The sequence below is a fragment of the Oncorhynchus keta genome, chromosome 21 (genome assembly GCF_023373465.1).
Source record: "Oncorhynchus keta strain PuntledgeMale-10-30-2019 chromosome 21, Oket_V2, whole genome shotgun sequence".
NCBI classification, from domain to species: domain Eukaryota; kingdom Metazoa; phylum Chordata; class Actinopteri; order Salmoniformes; family Salmonidae; genus Oncorhynchus; species Oncorhynchus keta.
This window is the reverse complement of record NC_068441.1, coordinates 31,723,803-31,742,038: the sequence shown is the minus strand read 5'-3', so window position 1 is coordinate 31,742,038 and position 18,236 is coordinate 31,723,803. Positions and strand designations below refer to the sequence as shown.

At 41.7% G+C, this 18,236-nt stretch overlaps 1 protein-coding gene and 1 long non-coding RNA gene across 2 annotated transcripts; one reads left to right on the top strand and one right to left on the bottom strand.

The window, feature by feature from the left end:
• The first annotated feature begins 1,147 nt into the window (after positions 1–1,147).
• On the top strand, positions 1,148–7,187 carry LOC118400460 (uncharacterized). Its single transcript, XR_004829017.2, has 3 exons — positions 1,148–1,473; positions 2,112–2,239; positions 7,041–7,187. It is a non-coding gene; the product is annotated as an uncharacterized LOC118400460 (long non-coding RNA).
• On the bottom strand, positions 2,813–13,099 carry LOC118400459 (transmembrane prolyl 4-hydroxylase-like). Its single transcript, XM_035797351.2, has 9 exons — positions 11,803–13,099; positions 11,537–11,618; positions 11,164–11,354; positions 10,597–10,693; positions 8,240–8,402; positions 7,035–7,220; positions 6,652–6,742; positions 4,298–4,421; positions 2,813–4,014 (listed from the first exon to the last, which is right to left on the bottom strand). Exons 1-9 carry the CDS (start codon positions 12,172–12,174, stop codon positions 3,785–3,787), a joined length of 1,536 nt encoding a protein of 511 aa, XP_035653244.1. The 5' UTR covers positions 12,175–13,099; the 3' UTR covers positions 2,813–3,784.
• Positions 13,100–18,236: the final 5,137 nt, after the last annotated feature.

Sequence of the window (18,236 nt, the reverse complement as noted above, 5' to 3'; positions counted from 1 at the left end):
TGATGATGAGGAGAGGGAAATTATGAGATCGGGTAGATGGCCTTGAATTGAAGAGACAAAAATCAGGAATGTACCTCCAATAAAAGGCATAAGGGGAGAAAATGATTAGGATGACAAAGGTTTGGTAGGTTGAGATAACAGGATCAGTGGGTCCCCCACGGGACGGTTGAGCTTACGTAGGCTAATGCGATTAGGATGAGGTTGTAAGTAACATGAACATTTCCCAGGACATAGATATCTGATATTGGCAGAAAGCTTCAATTCTAACTGAACTGTCCAATTTACAGTAACTATTACAGTGAAAGAGTACCATGCTATTGTTTGAGTGCGTAGTTATGAACTTGAAAAATTATTAATAAACCAATTAGGCACATTTGGGCATTCTTGATACAACATTTTGAACAGATGCAATGGTTCATTGGATCAGTCTAAAACTTCACACATGCACTGCTGCCATCTAGTGGCCAAAATATAAATTGTGCCTGGGCTGGAATAATACATTATGGCCTTTCTCTTGCATTTCAAAAATTGTACTTTTTTTTTGTTTAAACACGTTTTTTCTTTGTATTATCTTTTACCAGATCTGATGTGTTATATTCTCCTACATTAATTTCACATTTACACAAACTTCTGTGTTTCCTTTCAAATGGTATCAAGAATATGCATATCCTTTCTTCAGGTCCTGAGCTACAGTTAGATTTGGGTATGTCATTTTAGGTGAAAATGGAAAAAAAGGTTCCGATCCTTAAAACCTCTTAGGGAGTCTGCGAATTTTCGCAGCTTTTTGTTAAAAATCGCACAACATTTCAGTGCCCTGCTATTCATGCCAGGAATATAGTATATGCATATGATTCGTATGTGTGGATAGAAAACACTCAGACGTTTCTAAAACTGGTTAAATCACGGCTGTGACTATAACAGAACGTGCGTTTCATCGAAAAGTGCAGGAAAATCTGATCACTGAAAATGGGAAAATATATCCATGCGCCACTTCAACCAATTGTTAAAAGTGACCCACATTAAACGGGGCTGAGGTTGCAATACCTACAGCTTCCACACGATGTCAACAGTCTTGGCATTTGTCTCGGATTTGTTTCTTGGTCAAACCGAAACAAGGGAGCCGATTTCTTCCGGTCTCCGACAGGATGTTTTGGTTGAGAAATATCCGGACATGATTTCAAGACGTGGAACTAAAGAATATACATCGCCCCGTGATCATTTTGATAGATTATTAACGTTTACTAATACCTAAAGTTGCATTACAAAAGTATTTCGAAGTGTTTTGTGAAAGTTTATCGTCAACTTTTTTTATTTTTAAAATTGACGTTGTGTTATCAAACTCAGTTTTTTCCTTGATTACACAGTCTTCATAGATCGATATCTAGGCTATATATGGACCGATTTAATCGAAAAAAAGACCCAAATAAATGTTTATGGGACATCTAGGAATGCCAAGAAAGAAGCTTGTCAAAGGTAATGAATGTTTTATATTTTATTTCTGCGTTTTGGGTAGCGCCGGCTAACGCAAAATCTCTTGTGTTAGGTGACGTTGCAGTATTTTGGGGGTACATGCTATCAGATAATAGCTTCTCATGCTTTCGCCGAAAAGCATTTTACAAATCTGACTTGGTGGATAGATTCACGAGTATAGCTTTAATTCACTACCTTGAATGTGTATTTTAATGAAAGTTTAATGAAAGTTTGAGTTTTATCAAAAACTATAGGTGGCGCTCTGAAATTCCGCTGAGTGATGTTCCTTCATGGGAACTGTATTCTGCGTCATCCTTAAGAGGTTTTAAAAGCAGTGTTTATCCTCCAGTCCAGTTTTGACAGATATTTTACAACTTTGGTGAGATTGATGTTACTGTCTACATGGCTAGGTTTCTCCCCCCCCCCAACAAGATTTATATGCAAGTGGCTGTTCCACTGGTTGTCATAAGGTGTATGCACCAATTTGTAAGTCGCTCTGGATAAGAGCGTCTGCTAAATGACTTAAATGTAAATGTAATGTAAATGTTTCAATGTAAGTGAAACCTGTATCTGTGGCTAATAAATTAATAACTCATTACTTTGAATAGGATGTGTAAATAACTCATACTCTTACTATCCAGCATCTGTAGTGGAGCAGTTAAGAGCTGGGAGTGTTCTTCTGAGTCAATCACTAAAGGACATCTGTTTGCTCTAGTCCATGATGCTGCACTTCACTGCCTTGGCCACCAAAGAACATCAACGCCGAGCTGTGAGTATTCACTGATGAGAGACATGCATATCTGCATGCCAAAACACATACAATAATTCAGTACAGTTAAATGGAAAATACAATATGGAAGACTCTGTAAATATTAACCATGTCTGTAAATGTCATTGCAGTAGATGTAGTGCAACACCAAACTCTGAGGAGCCTTACCCGAAGTCTGACATTCTGCATATTTCTTATATACTTTCTGTTATGGGGGCGGGCCCCTACCCTTTTGAAAAGTTACTGTAAATTGGGAAGTTAGTATACAGGTATATACTGTGTATATGGTAGTTCTAATGCAGTCATGCATTTCTTATAGCGAAGTCAGTGTATGAAACCTCAATGCATCAACATTTTAAAAAAGAGCTTAATAATTAATGAAATACCTACAAAAAGTGGAAGGTACAGTAAACCCCTCCAATGTCCAAATAATATCCTCCCCCGAACAAGAGCAACAGAGCAGGGGGACTAGTTGCCAAATATGGATATGCTTCTGCCAGGGTTCTGTCAGAAACAGCTTTGGCAATGGGCCTTACTCGATCTCTGTGACTCCACTGAAATTAGAGAAATAACTCAAAACCTAAAGTATACTTTATTTGGAGCAGAGGAAAGTGATTCAGTGCATTTTGGAACAAACACGAAACAAGGTGAACAACACAACATGGAACAAAGTGAACAATATGGAATAAATAAATAATACTTTAAAAATACATATAAATCAAATACCTGAAGTAGATTGAGAAGTACTGGAATCAAGTGACAGAATGAAAATAATTTCCCCCATACATAAAACATAGATAATAAATAAATAAAACAATCCGTGCAACGTTTAAATAACAGTTAACATGCTTCATCACATCTGAAGATGGGGGAGGGGTCTTTGGGTGATGGCAGACAACATCATCACCCAAAGATACAGAGGATCAGAGCAGACACGATCTAAAGTCATCGCTCTAGTCTATGTTAAACATGACACTGTAAAAACCTGCACAAAGCCTAACGTAACAGCTCATACAAATGCATGTACATGCAAATAGTAGCATGATTGACCCTCTGCAATATGTGTATCAGAATGACAGTCTTACTCACTGAAAATCTAACATGAATGTTTTGTGACACACAAGGGAGGTAAAATTGTGCATACATATAATGTAAACAAAGTTTGGAATTACACATGAATTCAACAAACAGTGAACAAACAAGGAAATCAGAAAATTTGATTTTTTTCCCCCCTCTCACAGTTGCATAAAACCTAAGTGACCACAGTCCCTGAATATCAAATATATCTTCGTACTGGCCAGAAGTGTCGTCATGGGAGATTGTGAACAGCAGGACATAGTCAAGTTAGGTTGGGGCGTGGGGTGGTGGTAGGGTAGCTTTGGGCTGAAGAAGAGGGGTGGACGAGGTCTATGCCCACAAACTACAATGTCTGAACAAATATTTGAACCACCCATCTTTGGGACCAGCTTTCAAAGTTGGAACTAGTGTAATTAGTGGACTTAAGGGGAGGTTATTGTTTTTGGTTTCTAGGCTGCAGCAGTACAGCTACAGTTCCTGATGGGAGTCAGCAGTGTACAGTTGTTCAGGGCTGGGCTGAGACTGCTCCCCCTCGTCCTCTGCGTCCTCCTCCCCCTGCTGTGACACCAGCTGCTGGTAGCGAGCCTGGCGCTGGTAGTCCGGGTCGATGTTGATCCAGTTATTGGCCACCCACTTAGTCCCGCGGGTGACCACACAGCCACCGTGCAGAGAGTACTCATCCTGCTCCCCCACCCAGCCTGTGGGTAACAGAGAGCAGTTCATACGTGTATTCAAAAGCAGCTTTGATAACAGCATAACTGATAACTGCCATGTGGACTAGTAGGAGTATTCTTTTTCAATGCGTTTCTAAAACAGTGGGCATAACTTTCATCAAAACTACACATGCTTCAGTTTTTAAATAAGGACCTGAACAGCAGTGATAGAATGAAATGGGGTAAATTGCTGTGTACAATAAGTTGTGTGTCCTGTCTGATGGGCAGTAACTAAGCTGTAGTAGTGTGTACATTGAAGGGTCTGTACCTTGTCCATCAGAGAGGTAATTGTACCATAACACAGCTGTCCCTTTAGTAGGGTTCACCCTCAGGTTGCTCTTATCACAGTTCTTCCTCGTGTCCATAAGATCCACATCGTTCTGAATCAGAGACTGAAAACACAAACATATGCACCAGGGCTTGACATTAACTTTTTTTTGCCATTTGCCAAAAGCTCAAGTCACTCGTCCCAAAATAATACATGGTCTAACACAATGCAAGGAACCACTTTACAAAATAAAATGCATTGCTATCCATTTTACCATAGAGAAAGACAAAACAAAATAACTCTGCCTATTGGCTGCCTTGCATAGTCAAGCCTGTCTCAAAATACAACAATGGCCACCCTTGGTAGCCTATAAAATATTGGGTAACACTATACTTGTCACCCAATGTCATAACACGGTATGACACATTCATAACCATGTCATAACAGCTGACAACTTGTCATAATATGGTCATAACACTGTCATGAGCCATATTTATTGTTACATATATTGCATTATTTTATGGCTGGTTATATCAGCTACATAACAGTGTCAAAACCCACTTTTATTCAAAAAACGATTCATTACAACAACAAAGGAATTAAGAAACAAACATTCAAAACGATAAGAAAATCCTTGGCAGGGAAATAACTCATTTGAATATATGTGGGATGACACTCTTGTGTAGGTGTCATAAGCAGCCATAAAATAATGCAATATGTCACAACAGGTGTAAATATATGGGTCATGACAGTTACGTCCATGGTTATGTAAAGTAAAACGTTTGACCAAATATTGCAACAATACATTGACCAAATACTTTCTCTTTATAAAATAATTCCCTCCAGAGTTCTAAATTATGGGCGTCCCATCGTCCCTGTGACAATAAAAAAATATGTCTGATTCAAAACGGACTCTGGGACGACAGATCCCAAATTCATACAACCACTGCACATAAAAACATATTTAAAAAGCAATGAGGCTGATGGATCAGAATTTAGCTTAAAATGTTGATAACGTTTTATTTCTTCATATTATACCCCCAACAACGCGCACATGACTGTAGGTTATGCGTGAATGTTCCAAAATGCAATTAGCGGGAAAACACTGTCAAAAGCACATCAAATGTGCGAGCTGTTTAATTTGACAGAGATTAAAATATCCGTTAGAAACTAAGAAAGGGGAGATCTAAAGATCCATCAACTAGCATGGGTTACTAATATGACTAGGATTATGCCTTCGGCTGCTGGACAATACAATAAAGTTGATTTGAAAACCAGTAGAACGTGAGAAAAATGCTAGGATATTAAGTGTTTATAAAATACTTCCTTCAGCATTTCTATGATGGTATTTTGGCTAGCCTACCTTGAAACAAGTTAAGACATGCTTCATGAAATTACATAAAATGTCCAGGTTTTAAACAATTAAGTTTATGGTTAAATAGTTTCAATATGTTCCTCAGCTCAGATTCAAGATGGGTGATGTGCGGTGCACAACAGGCACTGCTGTCCTTCACTCCAGTCTTTTTACTATTTGATCTGAACAAACAGAGCCTCGTGTTTTTCAACAGAATCAAGCCTTTAAACGTTAATAATCCTTCATTAGACTATATTTGTCACACATGACTGGTGTTTAGCCAATATTTATATTTTTGTAATTAAAAGTATCATTAAAGCATCGGGTTGGACATGAGGCTCTAGCCAATATGTATGTCACCTACACTTTGACATGTAGGGTTTTGTATTTATGTACATGAAACATAGATTTGAATATTATCCCAATGTTGGCCTCTCTGATTCAATTCTGATCAAAGTAATTGGGGCGCCAGGTAGCCTAGTGGTTAGTGTTGGGCCAGTAACCCGAAAGGTTGCTAGATCGAATCCCCGAGCTGACAAGGTAAAAATCTGTCGTTCAGCCCCTGAACAAGGCAGTTAACCCACTGTCCCTAGGCTGTCATTGTAAATAAGATTGTGTTCTTAACTGACTGGCCTGGTTAAATAACATAAACAAATATTTTTTTTAATTGTTTGATATTGTGATTTTTTTAACTTGTTCAGGACAAGAGGACAAGCCTTAATGTCAAGCCCTGCACACATAATCACTCATTAATACCATTGACAAGTTTACAATTGGCTCATTCATCCCCCTCCTCTCCCCTGTAACTATTCCCCAGGTCGTCGCTGCAAATGAGTTCAGTCAACTTACATGGTAAAATAGCGGATAAATAAAAAAGTAAAAATTGACAAAACCATAGAGATACACATACAGCTGTACACAGACAAACACGCAAACACATAATATAGAAATGATATAAACATACAAGAACCCACACACAGACACAGAGTAAATAACGCACCACTTCCTCATATGTCCTGTTGTCTGCCACAGGGAACGCGGTCTCCCCACCCCCCTCAACAGAGTTTAGGTAGAAGAGAACTGTGATGTACCTGGGTGTGCAACACACATTTAATACACACACAGACCAACAACACCATAGATATGTAAGCCTTAGTCACAAACTGATATATTTACATGTGCTAAGTTACACAGCCATACAACACATAGTTTACCACAAACACATCCACCTAACGTTCACAGACTTTACAGTACATTATCACACAATAACTCCACCTAACCATCTTAACCCAAAGGACATCTAACCAGAATTATGAATATACAGTATTATTAAAACAAAGCCAAGATCAAGGCGTTAGCTGACTTAACACAGCTCTCTCTCACCTGCAGGAGGTCTCGAAGGGTGTGGAGGTGTTGGCAGCGAGGCGTGTGTGTGTGCAGGCTGTCTCAGGGTAGACAGGGCCGCTGTCGTGGTGGGCGTGGTAGTGACCACCCTGCTCATAACGCACCACCTGGAGTGGCTCACTCAGATCCACCAACGCAGAGGGCAGCCGGGTCAGACGGGTCACCCTAGGGAGGAGAGACAGAAGAGAAAAGAGAGAGAAAGGGACAAAAATCCTTAACATCAGATTCCGATAACCTTGGCCATGGTGTTTATTCTAACTGTTTTTATTCATGTATTCAAACATATACTGAACAAAACTATAAACAACATGTAAAGTGTTGGTCCCATTTTTCACAAGCTGAAATAAAAGGTCCCAGAAATGTGCCATACGCACAAAAAGCTTATTTCACTCAAAAGTTTTGCACAAATTTGTTTATATCCCTGTTAGTGAGCATTTCTACTTTGCCAAGATAATCCATCCACCTCGCAGGGTGGTATATCAAGAAGCGGATTAAACAGAATGATCATTACATAGGTGTACCTTGTGCTGGGACCAATAAAAGGCCACTCTTAAATGTGCAGTTTAGTCACACAACACATGCCTCAATTTTGAGGGAGTGCGCAATTGGCATGCTGACTGCAGGAATGTCCACTACAGATGTTGCCAGAGAATTGTATTTTCCTTTATCTACCATAAGCAGTCTCCAAAGTTGTTTTAGGGAATTTGGCAGTTCATGCAACAGGCCTCACAACAGCAGACCACGTGTAACCACACCAATCCAGGACCTCCACATCTGGCATCTTCACCTGCGGGATCTTCTGAGACCAGCCACCCAGACAGCTGATGAAACTGAGGTTCTTTTCTGTCTGCAATAAAGCCCTTTTGTGAGGAAAAACTTATTCTGATTGACTGGGCCTGGCTCCTCAGTGGGTGGACCTGGCTCCCAAGTGGGTAGGCCTAGGGGCTGCACCCCTGCCCAGTCATGTGTAATCCATATATTAGGGCCCAGTGTCATCTATACACATGCAATGGGAACAATATCAGTAAAATCCCACTACTCTTTTCATACAAAACTATACGTCATTAAAACATTTGGAATAGTAACGTAATAGAGGGAATAGAAGAGAGAGAGGAGAGATAGAGACCAGTGCAGAGGCGAGACTACGAGGCCAAGACAACATTTGACAGTGATGCTCTCCTCACCTCTTCTTGAGGTCTCGGAGTACCTGATGTGCCCCCTTTCCCTGGTACAGCCAGGTGTGTCTGCTGTTCCTGACCAGCTGGCTGCTCTTAACCCCGCGCTGCTGCAAGAACCGCTGGAACGCATTACTGTCCAGACTCCTGAACTCCTCCAGGCTCAGCAAGCCTAATGCAGACACACACAGACAGATTGACAGGGGTCACAGACACACAGGGGTCAGATAGCTATCACAAAGACAGGGGTCACTTAGCTACAGGTACAATTGAAGTCGGAGGTTTACACACACTGAGGTTGGAGTCATTAAAACTCGTTTTTCAACCACTCCACAAATGTATTGTTAACAAAACTATAGTTTTGGCAAGTCGGTTAGGACATCTACTTTGTGCATGACACAAGTAATTTATTCAACAATTGTTTACAGACAGATTATTTCACTTATAATTCACAATTCCAGTGGGTCAGAAGTTTACATACACTAAGTTGAGTGTGCCTTTTAACAGCTTGGAAAAGTCCATAAAATGATGTAATGGCTTTAGAAGCTTCTGATAGGCTTGACATAATTTGAGTAACTTGGAGTTGTACCTGTGGATGTATTTCAAGGCCTACCTTCAAACGCAGTGCCTCTTTGCTTGACATCATGGGAAAATCAAAAGAAATCAGCCATGACACAAGTCTGGTTCATCCCAATTGGGAGCAATTTCCAAATGCCTGAAGGTACCACGTTCATCTGTACAAACAATAGTACACAAGTATTTTTTAAATAAAAAAATAAAAAAATGTACCTTTATTTTACTAGGCAAGTCAGTTAAGAACAAATTCTTATTTTCAATGACGGCCTAGGAACAGTGGGTTAACTGCCTGTTCAGGGGCAGAACGACAGATTTGTACCTTGTCAGCTCGGGGACTCGAACATGCTACCTTTCGGTTACGAGTCCAACGCTCTAACCACTAGGCTACCCTGGGTCCACGCAGCCGTCATACCGCTCAGGAAGGAGACGCGTTCTGTCTCCTAGAGATGAACATACTTTGGTGCAAAAAGTGCAAATCAATCCCAGAACAACAGCAAAGGACCTTGTGAAGATGCTGGAGGAAACAGGTACAAAAGTATATATATCCACAGTAAAAACGAGTGCTGTATCGTCATAACCTGAACGGCTGCTCAGCAAGGAAGCAGCCACTGCTCCAAAACCGCCATAAAAAAAGCCAGACTATGTTTTGTAACTATACATGGGGACTAATATCGTACTTTTTGGAGAAATGTCACCTGGTCTGATGAAACAAAAATAGAACCGTTTGGCCATAATGACCATCGTTATGTTTGGAGGAAAAAGGATTGCAAGTCGAAGAACATCATCCCAACCGTGAAGCACGGGGGTGGCAGCATCATGTTGTGGGGGTGCTTTGATGCAGGAGGGACTGGTGCACTTCACAAAATAGAGGAAGAAGAATTATGTGGATATTTTGAAGCAACAACGCAAGACATCAGTCAGGAAGTTTAAGCGTGGTCACAAATGGGTCTTCCAAATGGGCAATGACCCCAAGCATATTTTCAAAGTTGTGGCAAAATGGCTTAAGGACAACAAAGTCAAGGTATTGGATTGGCCATCACAAAGCCCTGACCTCAATCCTATATAATATTTGTGGGCAGAACTGAAAAAGTGTGTGTGAGCAAGGAGGCCTACAAACCTGACTCTGTTACACCAGCTCTGTCAGGAGGGATGGGCCAAAATTCACCCAACTTATTGTGGGGAGCTTGTGGAAGGCTACCAAAAACGTTTGACCCAAGTTAAACCAGCTTTGTCAGGAGGAATGGGCCAAAATTCACCCAACTTATTGTGGGAAGCTTGTGGAAGGCTACCAAAACATTTGACCCAAGTTAAACAACTTAAAGGCAATGCTACCAAATACTAATTGAGTGTATGTAAACGTATGACCCTCTGGGAATGTGATGAAAGAAATAAAAGCTAAAATAAATCATCCTCTAGTATTATTCTGACATTTCACATTCTTAAAATAAAGTGGTGATCCTAACTGACCTAAGACAGGGAATTTTTTTCCTGAATTAAATGGCAGGAATTGTGAAAAACTGAGTTTAAATGTATTTGGTTAAATTGTATGTAAACTTCCGACTTCAACTGTATATGATAAGCCTGACAAGAAGAAGCTTGTGGAGACGTTGCTGTGGATGATCATTGTCCCTGTGCAAAGAATACTACTTCTTATTTTCATGCTTGTTCCCTGGAACTGGTTTTCAATTTGACTTGGTGTCACAGACGGATTATAGTGGATGTATTCTGTTGGTGTTATGGATTAGTTAGCTCTGTATGCTGAGGCCTTGCTGAGAATGACAGTCTCTTACCGTTACCGTCAGGGTCAGCCTTCAGTCCAGCATAGATCTCTCTCAGATTCTCTGGTGTCAGCCAGATCCCATCCCTCACTCGTGAATGGGTCAATATCTGTAGAAGGCCCAGGAAACACATATATAAAAAAAACATTTAAATGTAAAAAAGCACACATTACACAGACAGATAGAAGATAATACAATACATCTTTATTGATCCATTATAAAGGAACAAAATACATTGATATTTTGCTGCCACAGTACCCAGCCCCACCACCCAGTGGCCTTGTGGTTAGTGTCTGCCCTGAGATTGGAAAGTTGGGACTTCAATCCAAACACTGTAAAAATTGGGACCCGATGAGTCTCTGCTTGGCACTCAGCATTAAGGAGATAGAATGTGGGTGAGGCCCTGCGATAGACTAGTGTCCTGTCCAGGGGGTGTACTTGTACATCAAGCTGCCTCACGCTAGAGAAGCAGGAGATAGGAACCTGCTCATATGATCTAGTCTGGCTCGCACAAACCAAGACTTGTGCAAGGTTACTTACTTCACTCACAGACACACACATGCCTGCTTGCCCACCCACCTCCTGGAGTTGGAGCTGTCCGTCCTGATTGAGGTCCAGCAGGTTGAAAATCTCATCAGGGCTAAGGTTGAGCTGCTCCGTCAGCTCCTCCTGTCCTTCAGGCACCATCACCTGGCTCTCCATCAGGCCCTTCAGCTGAGCCAGCTGCACCACCACACGACACTCCTCCTCAGACAGGAACCCTGGGATCTCTGGAGAGACAGATACACACACAGCACACACACGCATAGGTGTTCACACACACGCAAATGCACGCACAAACACACACACATGCAACTTCAACGTAAACAGAGAACCTTTGAGAGCAATGACAGCAGACACTAACTCTGTGAAGAGGGCTGAGCAGAGCAGAAGTTTAGTAGCGAGCTCTCACCAAACAGTAGGGGCTTCAGGCTCAGGGTCCGCATCTCATGCACTTTGTCTGGCACCAGTGACACCTTCTGGACATGGCCCACCTGAGAGACAACACTGTGACTATAATTTCATGCCTTCAAGATTACATGGAACGCACCATTCATATGGAAGTAGAATAGCACAACTGACACTAGCCCAGCGCTGAAGCTTATTATACACCTACTTTCTGCAAGGTTGAGCTCTGGGCTAAACAGACACAGAATTACACGGGCATCCTTATCTCACCCGTATGCCCTCTAGGCGTGGAAGGTACATGTCCCGCTGAAAGCCAGAATATGACGGTTGCTGATGGGACTCGGGAGGCTTGTGATGATTGCTTCCCCCGCTTGCCTCATCCCTGTTCTGGGTGGCCAGTACGTCTCCTGGGCCGTTGTTGTAGTGCACGTATAGGAGTAGCACAATGACATTGATGATGTATACATGGAAAAAGACCATCACCACCATGAAGTAGGAACGGGAGCATATGCTGCTCTTCTGCAAAGGGACCCGCTCTCGTGGCATAGGGGGTAGGGTTGGTAATGGCAGGGTTTCATGTTCATCACCGTCGTCGCAACACTGTGGTTCAATCATCTTTGACCTGATATGATTACGGACCATAAGCTTATCACTGGTTTGTTGTTCTGATTACATTTGTGGCTCTAACGAGAAAGACATGTCATTGAATTGACGTTGTAAACAATGGAGTCAGTTCTCTTCTGGTAGGCTAGGTCATAAAAGTTACCGCATCAGTGCACAATCCATACTGTCCCGACACAATCACCATATCTTGCCAGTCATAATACCCATTCTCTGTTATGGTACCTGTCAACTAGCTAGTTTATGTTGTTATTTTTTCTAAATATAAGCGACGAAACATGTGAAGTTTGGTGGTTCTTTAGGTTGAAATCACAGCAACGTTAGTTCTAAATCACACTCCCAGCACTGCAGAGGACTTAATCCAGCGTCTTGTTTACGTTGCGATTTCAGCTATCCGTGTTGCGTACTTCTAAAAATAGAGGAAAAATAGCCATTTCAAAAGGTGTGCGATATATCCATTCGAAGGTCCTTGGTGCAGTAATCATCTAGTAAAATTGAAAAACGAACAAATATGCGGCCGACCCCGAACTCTCATTTCTGCCACAAATTCCTCTGTGGCGTTTGTTTTCCGGCTGATAATGCGCCACCATTGCCCTGACAATTACTGCAGTAGCTCATCTCGCAGCTACTTCAAACTATCACGCTGACAGCGAGCAGGGAGCAAAAAGACAGTAGTGCCCCCAGACGGCTCGAGTCGACACTGCATGCTGATTCCCCTGAGAAAGTAAGTGATTGACAGTGCATTTCTACGTAAACACTTTGGCTCGGTCTTTCAACCAAATGGTTAATGCACTTTTCAGGTCAATTCAGATCAGAGTGCAGAGTCGCGCGTGTGCACAGTTGTTGATATTCTTTGCTAGTTTGCAAGTTATTAGCCCAGTTATAGATAAGTATAGGTCAGCAATGGGGAGTTACTGCTTAAAAAAGTAACTCCCTGCACAAAACGTGTAGGCTACATTTCAAACTGTCTTTGAAAAGCCAGGTAAAAAGCTTACGTCTTAATTAAAGGGGCAATGTTGTATTTTGAGACACGCTTGAATATTAGAGGTAGCCTACATTGTCTAAATCTCTGTATGGTAATAATAATTAATTGTATTTTGTAAAGGAGTTCTTGCATCATACAACACAATATAATTTACAGTGACCTATTTGGCCCATGGTGTTACAGACCAAGTTAAAAAATCATGAATTAATGTCAAGCCGTTCATAATGTAAAAACGTTTTTAAAAGTCTCATTCAATGTAGTCCTGCACTGAACACCACATATAGGCTGCTGTAGGCTATATTTATTTTACCTTTATTTAACTAGGCAAGTCAGTTAAAGAACAAATTCTTATTTTCTATGACAGCCTAGGAACAGTGGGTTCGTTCTCCCCCTGAACAGACTGTTAGAGCGTTGGACTAGTAACCAAAAGTTTGCAAGTTCAAATCCCCAAGGTTGCAAGTTCAAATCCCTGAGCTGACAAGGTACAAACCTGTTGGCAGAGCAACATTGAACACCACATATAGGCTGCGGTAGGCTATATTTATATTACCTTTATTTAACTAGGCAAGTCAGTTAAAGAACAAATTCTTATTTTCTATGACAGCCTAGGAACAGTGGGTTTGTTCTGCCCCTGAACAGGCTGTTAGAGCGTTGGACTAGTAACCGAAAGGTTGCAAGTTCAAATCCCCGAGCTGACAAGGTACAAACCTGTTGCCAAGCAAGGGCTTTGGGATGGAGATGCAATATGGCAGTCGTGCCAACATATCTCATCAGCCACCTGGTGGAAGGGACTTTTTGGATCTGAGGCTCTTTGCCCTGTTGCCTCCATCATCCTCCAAATCCAACCAACATCAGCCACCTCAGAGCGCAACTGGTCCTTGTTTGGGAACACACACACCAAAGCACGCAACAGGCTGACCAATACAAGGGTTGAAAATTGGTGGCCATCCTGGCAAATTTTAGGCTTTTTGAGCCTGACAATGAGCCATCTTCAACAAGGTTGGAAAGTGACAGTGAAGATGAGGCCTCAGAGTCTGATGTTCAAGAGGTGGACATTGAGGAGGTCCAGGGAGAAGACATGGAAGCCTGAGAGGAAGACAACCAAAACTTTAGTTTCCAGACAATCATTTTACAAGTGTACAAATTTGTAAGTCGCTCTGGATAAGAGCGTCTGCTAAATGACTTAAATGTAAATGTAATGTAATGTATGTTGAAAATGTTTTTGGGAGATGCGATGGATCATTGGGGATCATTCAATATCCCCTTTCTTTTGTTGTTCAGTGAAATCATCCCATGTGAATAGTCAACTCATTTATTTAAAGTTCAATTTGTAACTAAATAGCTTTTTTATTTTTTATTTTGGAAAGATTTAATCTACATTTAAATGGTATTAATATTAATTTGCATATATTTCCATTAATTCCCATATATTCCTGTTAATTCCCACAGAAAGTTTCCACCTCTGAGTATTTCACAAAATGTGCTACCCTAGGATTGAGTGACTCAGTCTGTATAAGTGACAGCCAATGTTAAAATTATACCTTCAAGTCATATGGCCAAGGTACAGTTGATGTCGGACTTTTACATACACTTAGGTTGGAATCATTAAAACTCGTTTATCAACCACTCCACAAATGTATTGTTAACAAACAATTTATTTGTTATTTTATTTTTATCTCACCTTTATTTAACCACGTAGGCAAGTTGAGAACAAGTTCTCATTTACAACTGCGACCTGGCCAAGATAAAGCAAAGCAGTTCGACACATATAACAACACAGCGTTACTCATGGAGTAAAACAAACATACAGTCAATAACAGTAGAAAAATAAGTCTATATACAATGTGAGCAAATGAGGTGAGATAAGGGAGGTAAAGGCAATAAATAGGCCATGGTGGCAAAGTAAATACAATATAGCAATTAAAACACTGGAATGATATATTTGACAGTAGATGAGTGTGCAAAGTAGAAATACTGGGGTGCAAAGGAGCAAAGTAAATAAATAAATACAGTAGGGGAAGAGGTAGTTGTTTGGGCTATTTATAGATGGGCTATGTACAGGTGCAGTGATCTGTGAGCTGCTCTGACAGCTGGTGCTTAAAGCTAGTGAGGGAGATAAGTGTTTCCAGTTTCAGAGATTTTTGTAGTTCGGTCCAGTCATTGGCAGCAGAGAACTGGAAGGAGAGGCGGCCAAAGGAGGAATTGGCTTTGGGGGTGACAAGTGAGATATACCTGCTGGAACGCGTGCTACAGGTGGGTGCTGCTATGGTGACCAGCGAGCAGAGATAAGGCGGGACTTTACCAAGCAGGATCTTGTAGAATCTACAATGTAGATGACCTGGAGCCAGTGAGTTTGGCGACAAGTTTGAAGCGAGGGCCGGCCAACGAGAGCGTACAGGTCGCAGTGGTGGGTAGTATATGGGGTCTTGGTGACAAAACAGATGGCACTGTGATAGACTGCATCCAATTTGTTGAGTAGGGTGTTGGAGGCTATTTTGTAAATGACGTCGCCAAAGTCGAGGATCAGTAAGATGGTTAGTGTTACGAGGGTATGTTTGGCAGCATGAGTGAAGGATGCCTTGTTGCGAACTAGGAAGCCAATTCTAGATTTAACTTTGTATTGGAGATGTTGTATGTGAGTCTGTAAGGAGAGTTTACAGTCTAACCAGACACCTAGGTATTTATAGTTGTCCACATATTCTAAGTCAGAACCGTCCAGAGTAGTGATGTTGGACGGGCGTACAGGTGCAGGCAGCGATCGGTTGAAGAGCATGCATCTAGTTTTACTTGTATTTAAGAGCAATTGGAGGCCACGGAAGGAGAGTTGTATGGCATTGAAGCTCGTCTGGAGGGTTGTTAACACAGTGTCCAAAGAAGGGCCAGAAGTATACAGAATGGTGTCGTCTGCATAGAGATGGATCTGAGACTCACCAGCAGCAAGAGCGACATCATTGATGTATACAGGGAAGAGAGTCGACCCAAGAATTGAACCCTGTGGCACCCCCATAGAGACTGCCAGAGGCCCGGACAACAGGCCCACAGATTTGACACACTGAACTCGGTTGGAGAAGTAGTTGGTGAACAAGGTGAGGCAATCATTTGAGAAAACAAGGCTGTTGAGTGTGCCGATGAGGATGTGGTGATTGACAGAGTCGAAAGCCTTGGCCAGGTCAAAGAATACAGCTGCACAGTATTGTTTCTTATCGATGGCGGTTAGGACCTTGAGCGTGGCTGAGGTGCAGCCATGACCAGCTCTGAAACCAGATTGCATAGCGGAGAAGGTACTGTGGGATTTGAAATGGTCGGTGATCTGTTTTTTAACTTGGCTTTTCGAAAACCTTAGAAAGGCAGGGTAGGATAGATATCGGTCTGTAGCAGTTTGGGTCAAGAGTGTCACCCCCTTTGAAGAGGGGGATGAACGCAGCTTTGGGAATCTCAGACAACACTAAAGAGAGGTTGAACAGGCTATTAATTGGGGTTGCAACAATTTCGGCAGATCATTTTAGAAAGAAAGGGTCCAGATTTTCTAGCCCGGCTGATTTGTGAGGGTCCAGATTTTGCAGGTCTTTCAGAACATCAGCTGACTGGATTTGGGAGAAGTAGAAATGGGGAAGGCTTGGGCGAGTTGCTGTGGGGAGTGCAGTGCTGTTGACCGGGGTAGTGGTAGCCAGGTGGAAAGCATGGCCAGCCGTAGAAAAATGCTTATTGAAATTATCGGTGGTGACAGAGTTAAACTATAGTTTTGGCAAGTTGGTTAGGACATCTACTTTGTGCATGACACAAGTCATTTTCCAACAATTGTTTACAGACAGATTATTTCACTAATAATACACTAAGTTGACTGTGCCTTTAAACAGCTTGGAAAATTCCATAAAATTATGTCATGGTTTAGAAGGTTCTGATAGGCTTATTGACATAATTTGAGTCACATGGAGGTATACCTGTGGATGTATTTCATGACCTAACTTCAAACTCAGTGCCTCTTTGCTTGACATCATGGGAAAATCAAAAGAAATCAGTCAAGACCTCGGAAAAAAATGTGTAAAATCTCCACAAGTCTGGTTCATCCTTGGGAGCAATTTCCAAACACTTGAAGGTACCACGTTCATCTGTACAAACAATAGTACGGAAGTATAAACACCATTGGTCCACACAGCCATCATACCGCTCAGGAAGGAGATGCGTTCTGTCTCCTAGAGATTAACTTTGGTGCGAAAAGTGCAAATCAATCCCAGAACTACAGCAAAGGACTGTGTGAAGTTGCTGGAGGAAACAGGTACACAAGTATCTATATCCACGAAAAACAAGTTCTATATCAACATAACCTGAAAGGCTGCTCAGTAAGGAAGAAGCCACTGCTCCAAAACCGCCATAAAGCCAGACTACGGTTTGCAACTGCACATGGGGACAAATATTGTACTTTTTGGAGAAATGTCCTCTGGTGTGATGAAACAAAAATGTAACTTTTTGGCCATAATGACCGTCGTTATGTTTGGAGGAAAAAGGGGGAGGCTTGCACACCGAAGAACACCATACCAACCATGAAGCACGGGGTTGGCAGCATCATGTTGTGGGGGGGCTTTGCTGCAGGAGGGGCTGGTGCACTTCACAAAATAGATGGCATCATGAGGCCAAATCATGAGGAAAATGATGTGGATATATTGAAGCAACTTCTCAAGACATCAGTCAGTTAAAGTTGAAGCTTGGTCACAAATGGGTCTTCCAAATGAACAATGACCCCAAGCATACTTCCAAAGTCGTGGCAAAATGGCTTAAGGACAACAAAGTCAAGGTATTGGAGTGGCCATCACAAAGCGTTGACCTCAATCCCATAGAAAATGTGCAGGCAGAACTAATAAAGCGTGTGCGAGCAACGAGGCCTACAAACCTGACTCAGTTACACCAGCTCTGTCAGGAGGAATGGGACACAATTCACCCAACTTATTCTGGGAAGCTTGTGGAAGGCTAACCAAAATGTTTGACCCAAGTTAAACAATTTAAAGGCAATGCTACCAAAAACGATTTGAGTGTATGTAAACTTCTGACCCACTGGGAATGTGATGCAAGAAATAAAAGCTGAAATAAATCATTCTCTCTA

Bases quoted from the DNA above. Each gene is read 5' to 3' on its own strand.
- LOC118400459 (XM_035797351.2), bottom strand. From the start codon at position 12,174: ATGGTCCGTAATCATATCAGGTCAAAGATGATTGAACCACAGTGTTGC. The intron at 11,619-11,802 runs GTGAGATAAGGA...GTTGTCTCTCAG, and splicing joins CACGCCTAGAGGGCATACGG to GTGGGCCATGTCCAGAAGGT. The intron at 4,015-4,297 runs GTACAGACCCTT...TGTTACCCACAG, and splicing joins TTACCTCTCTGATGGACAAG to GCTGGGTGGGGGAGCAGGAT.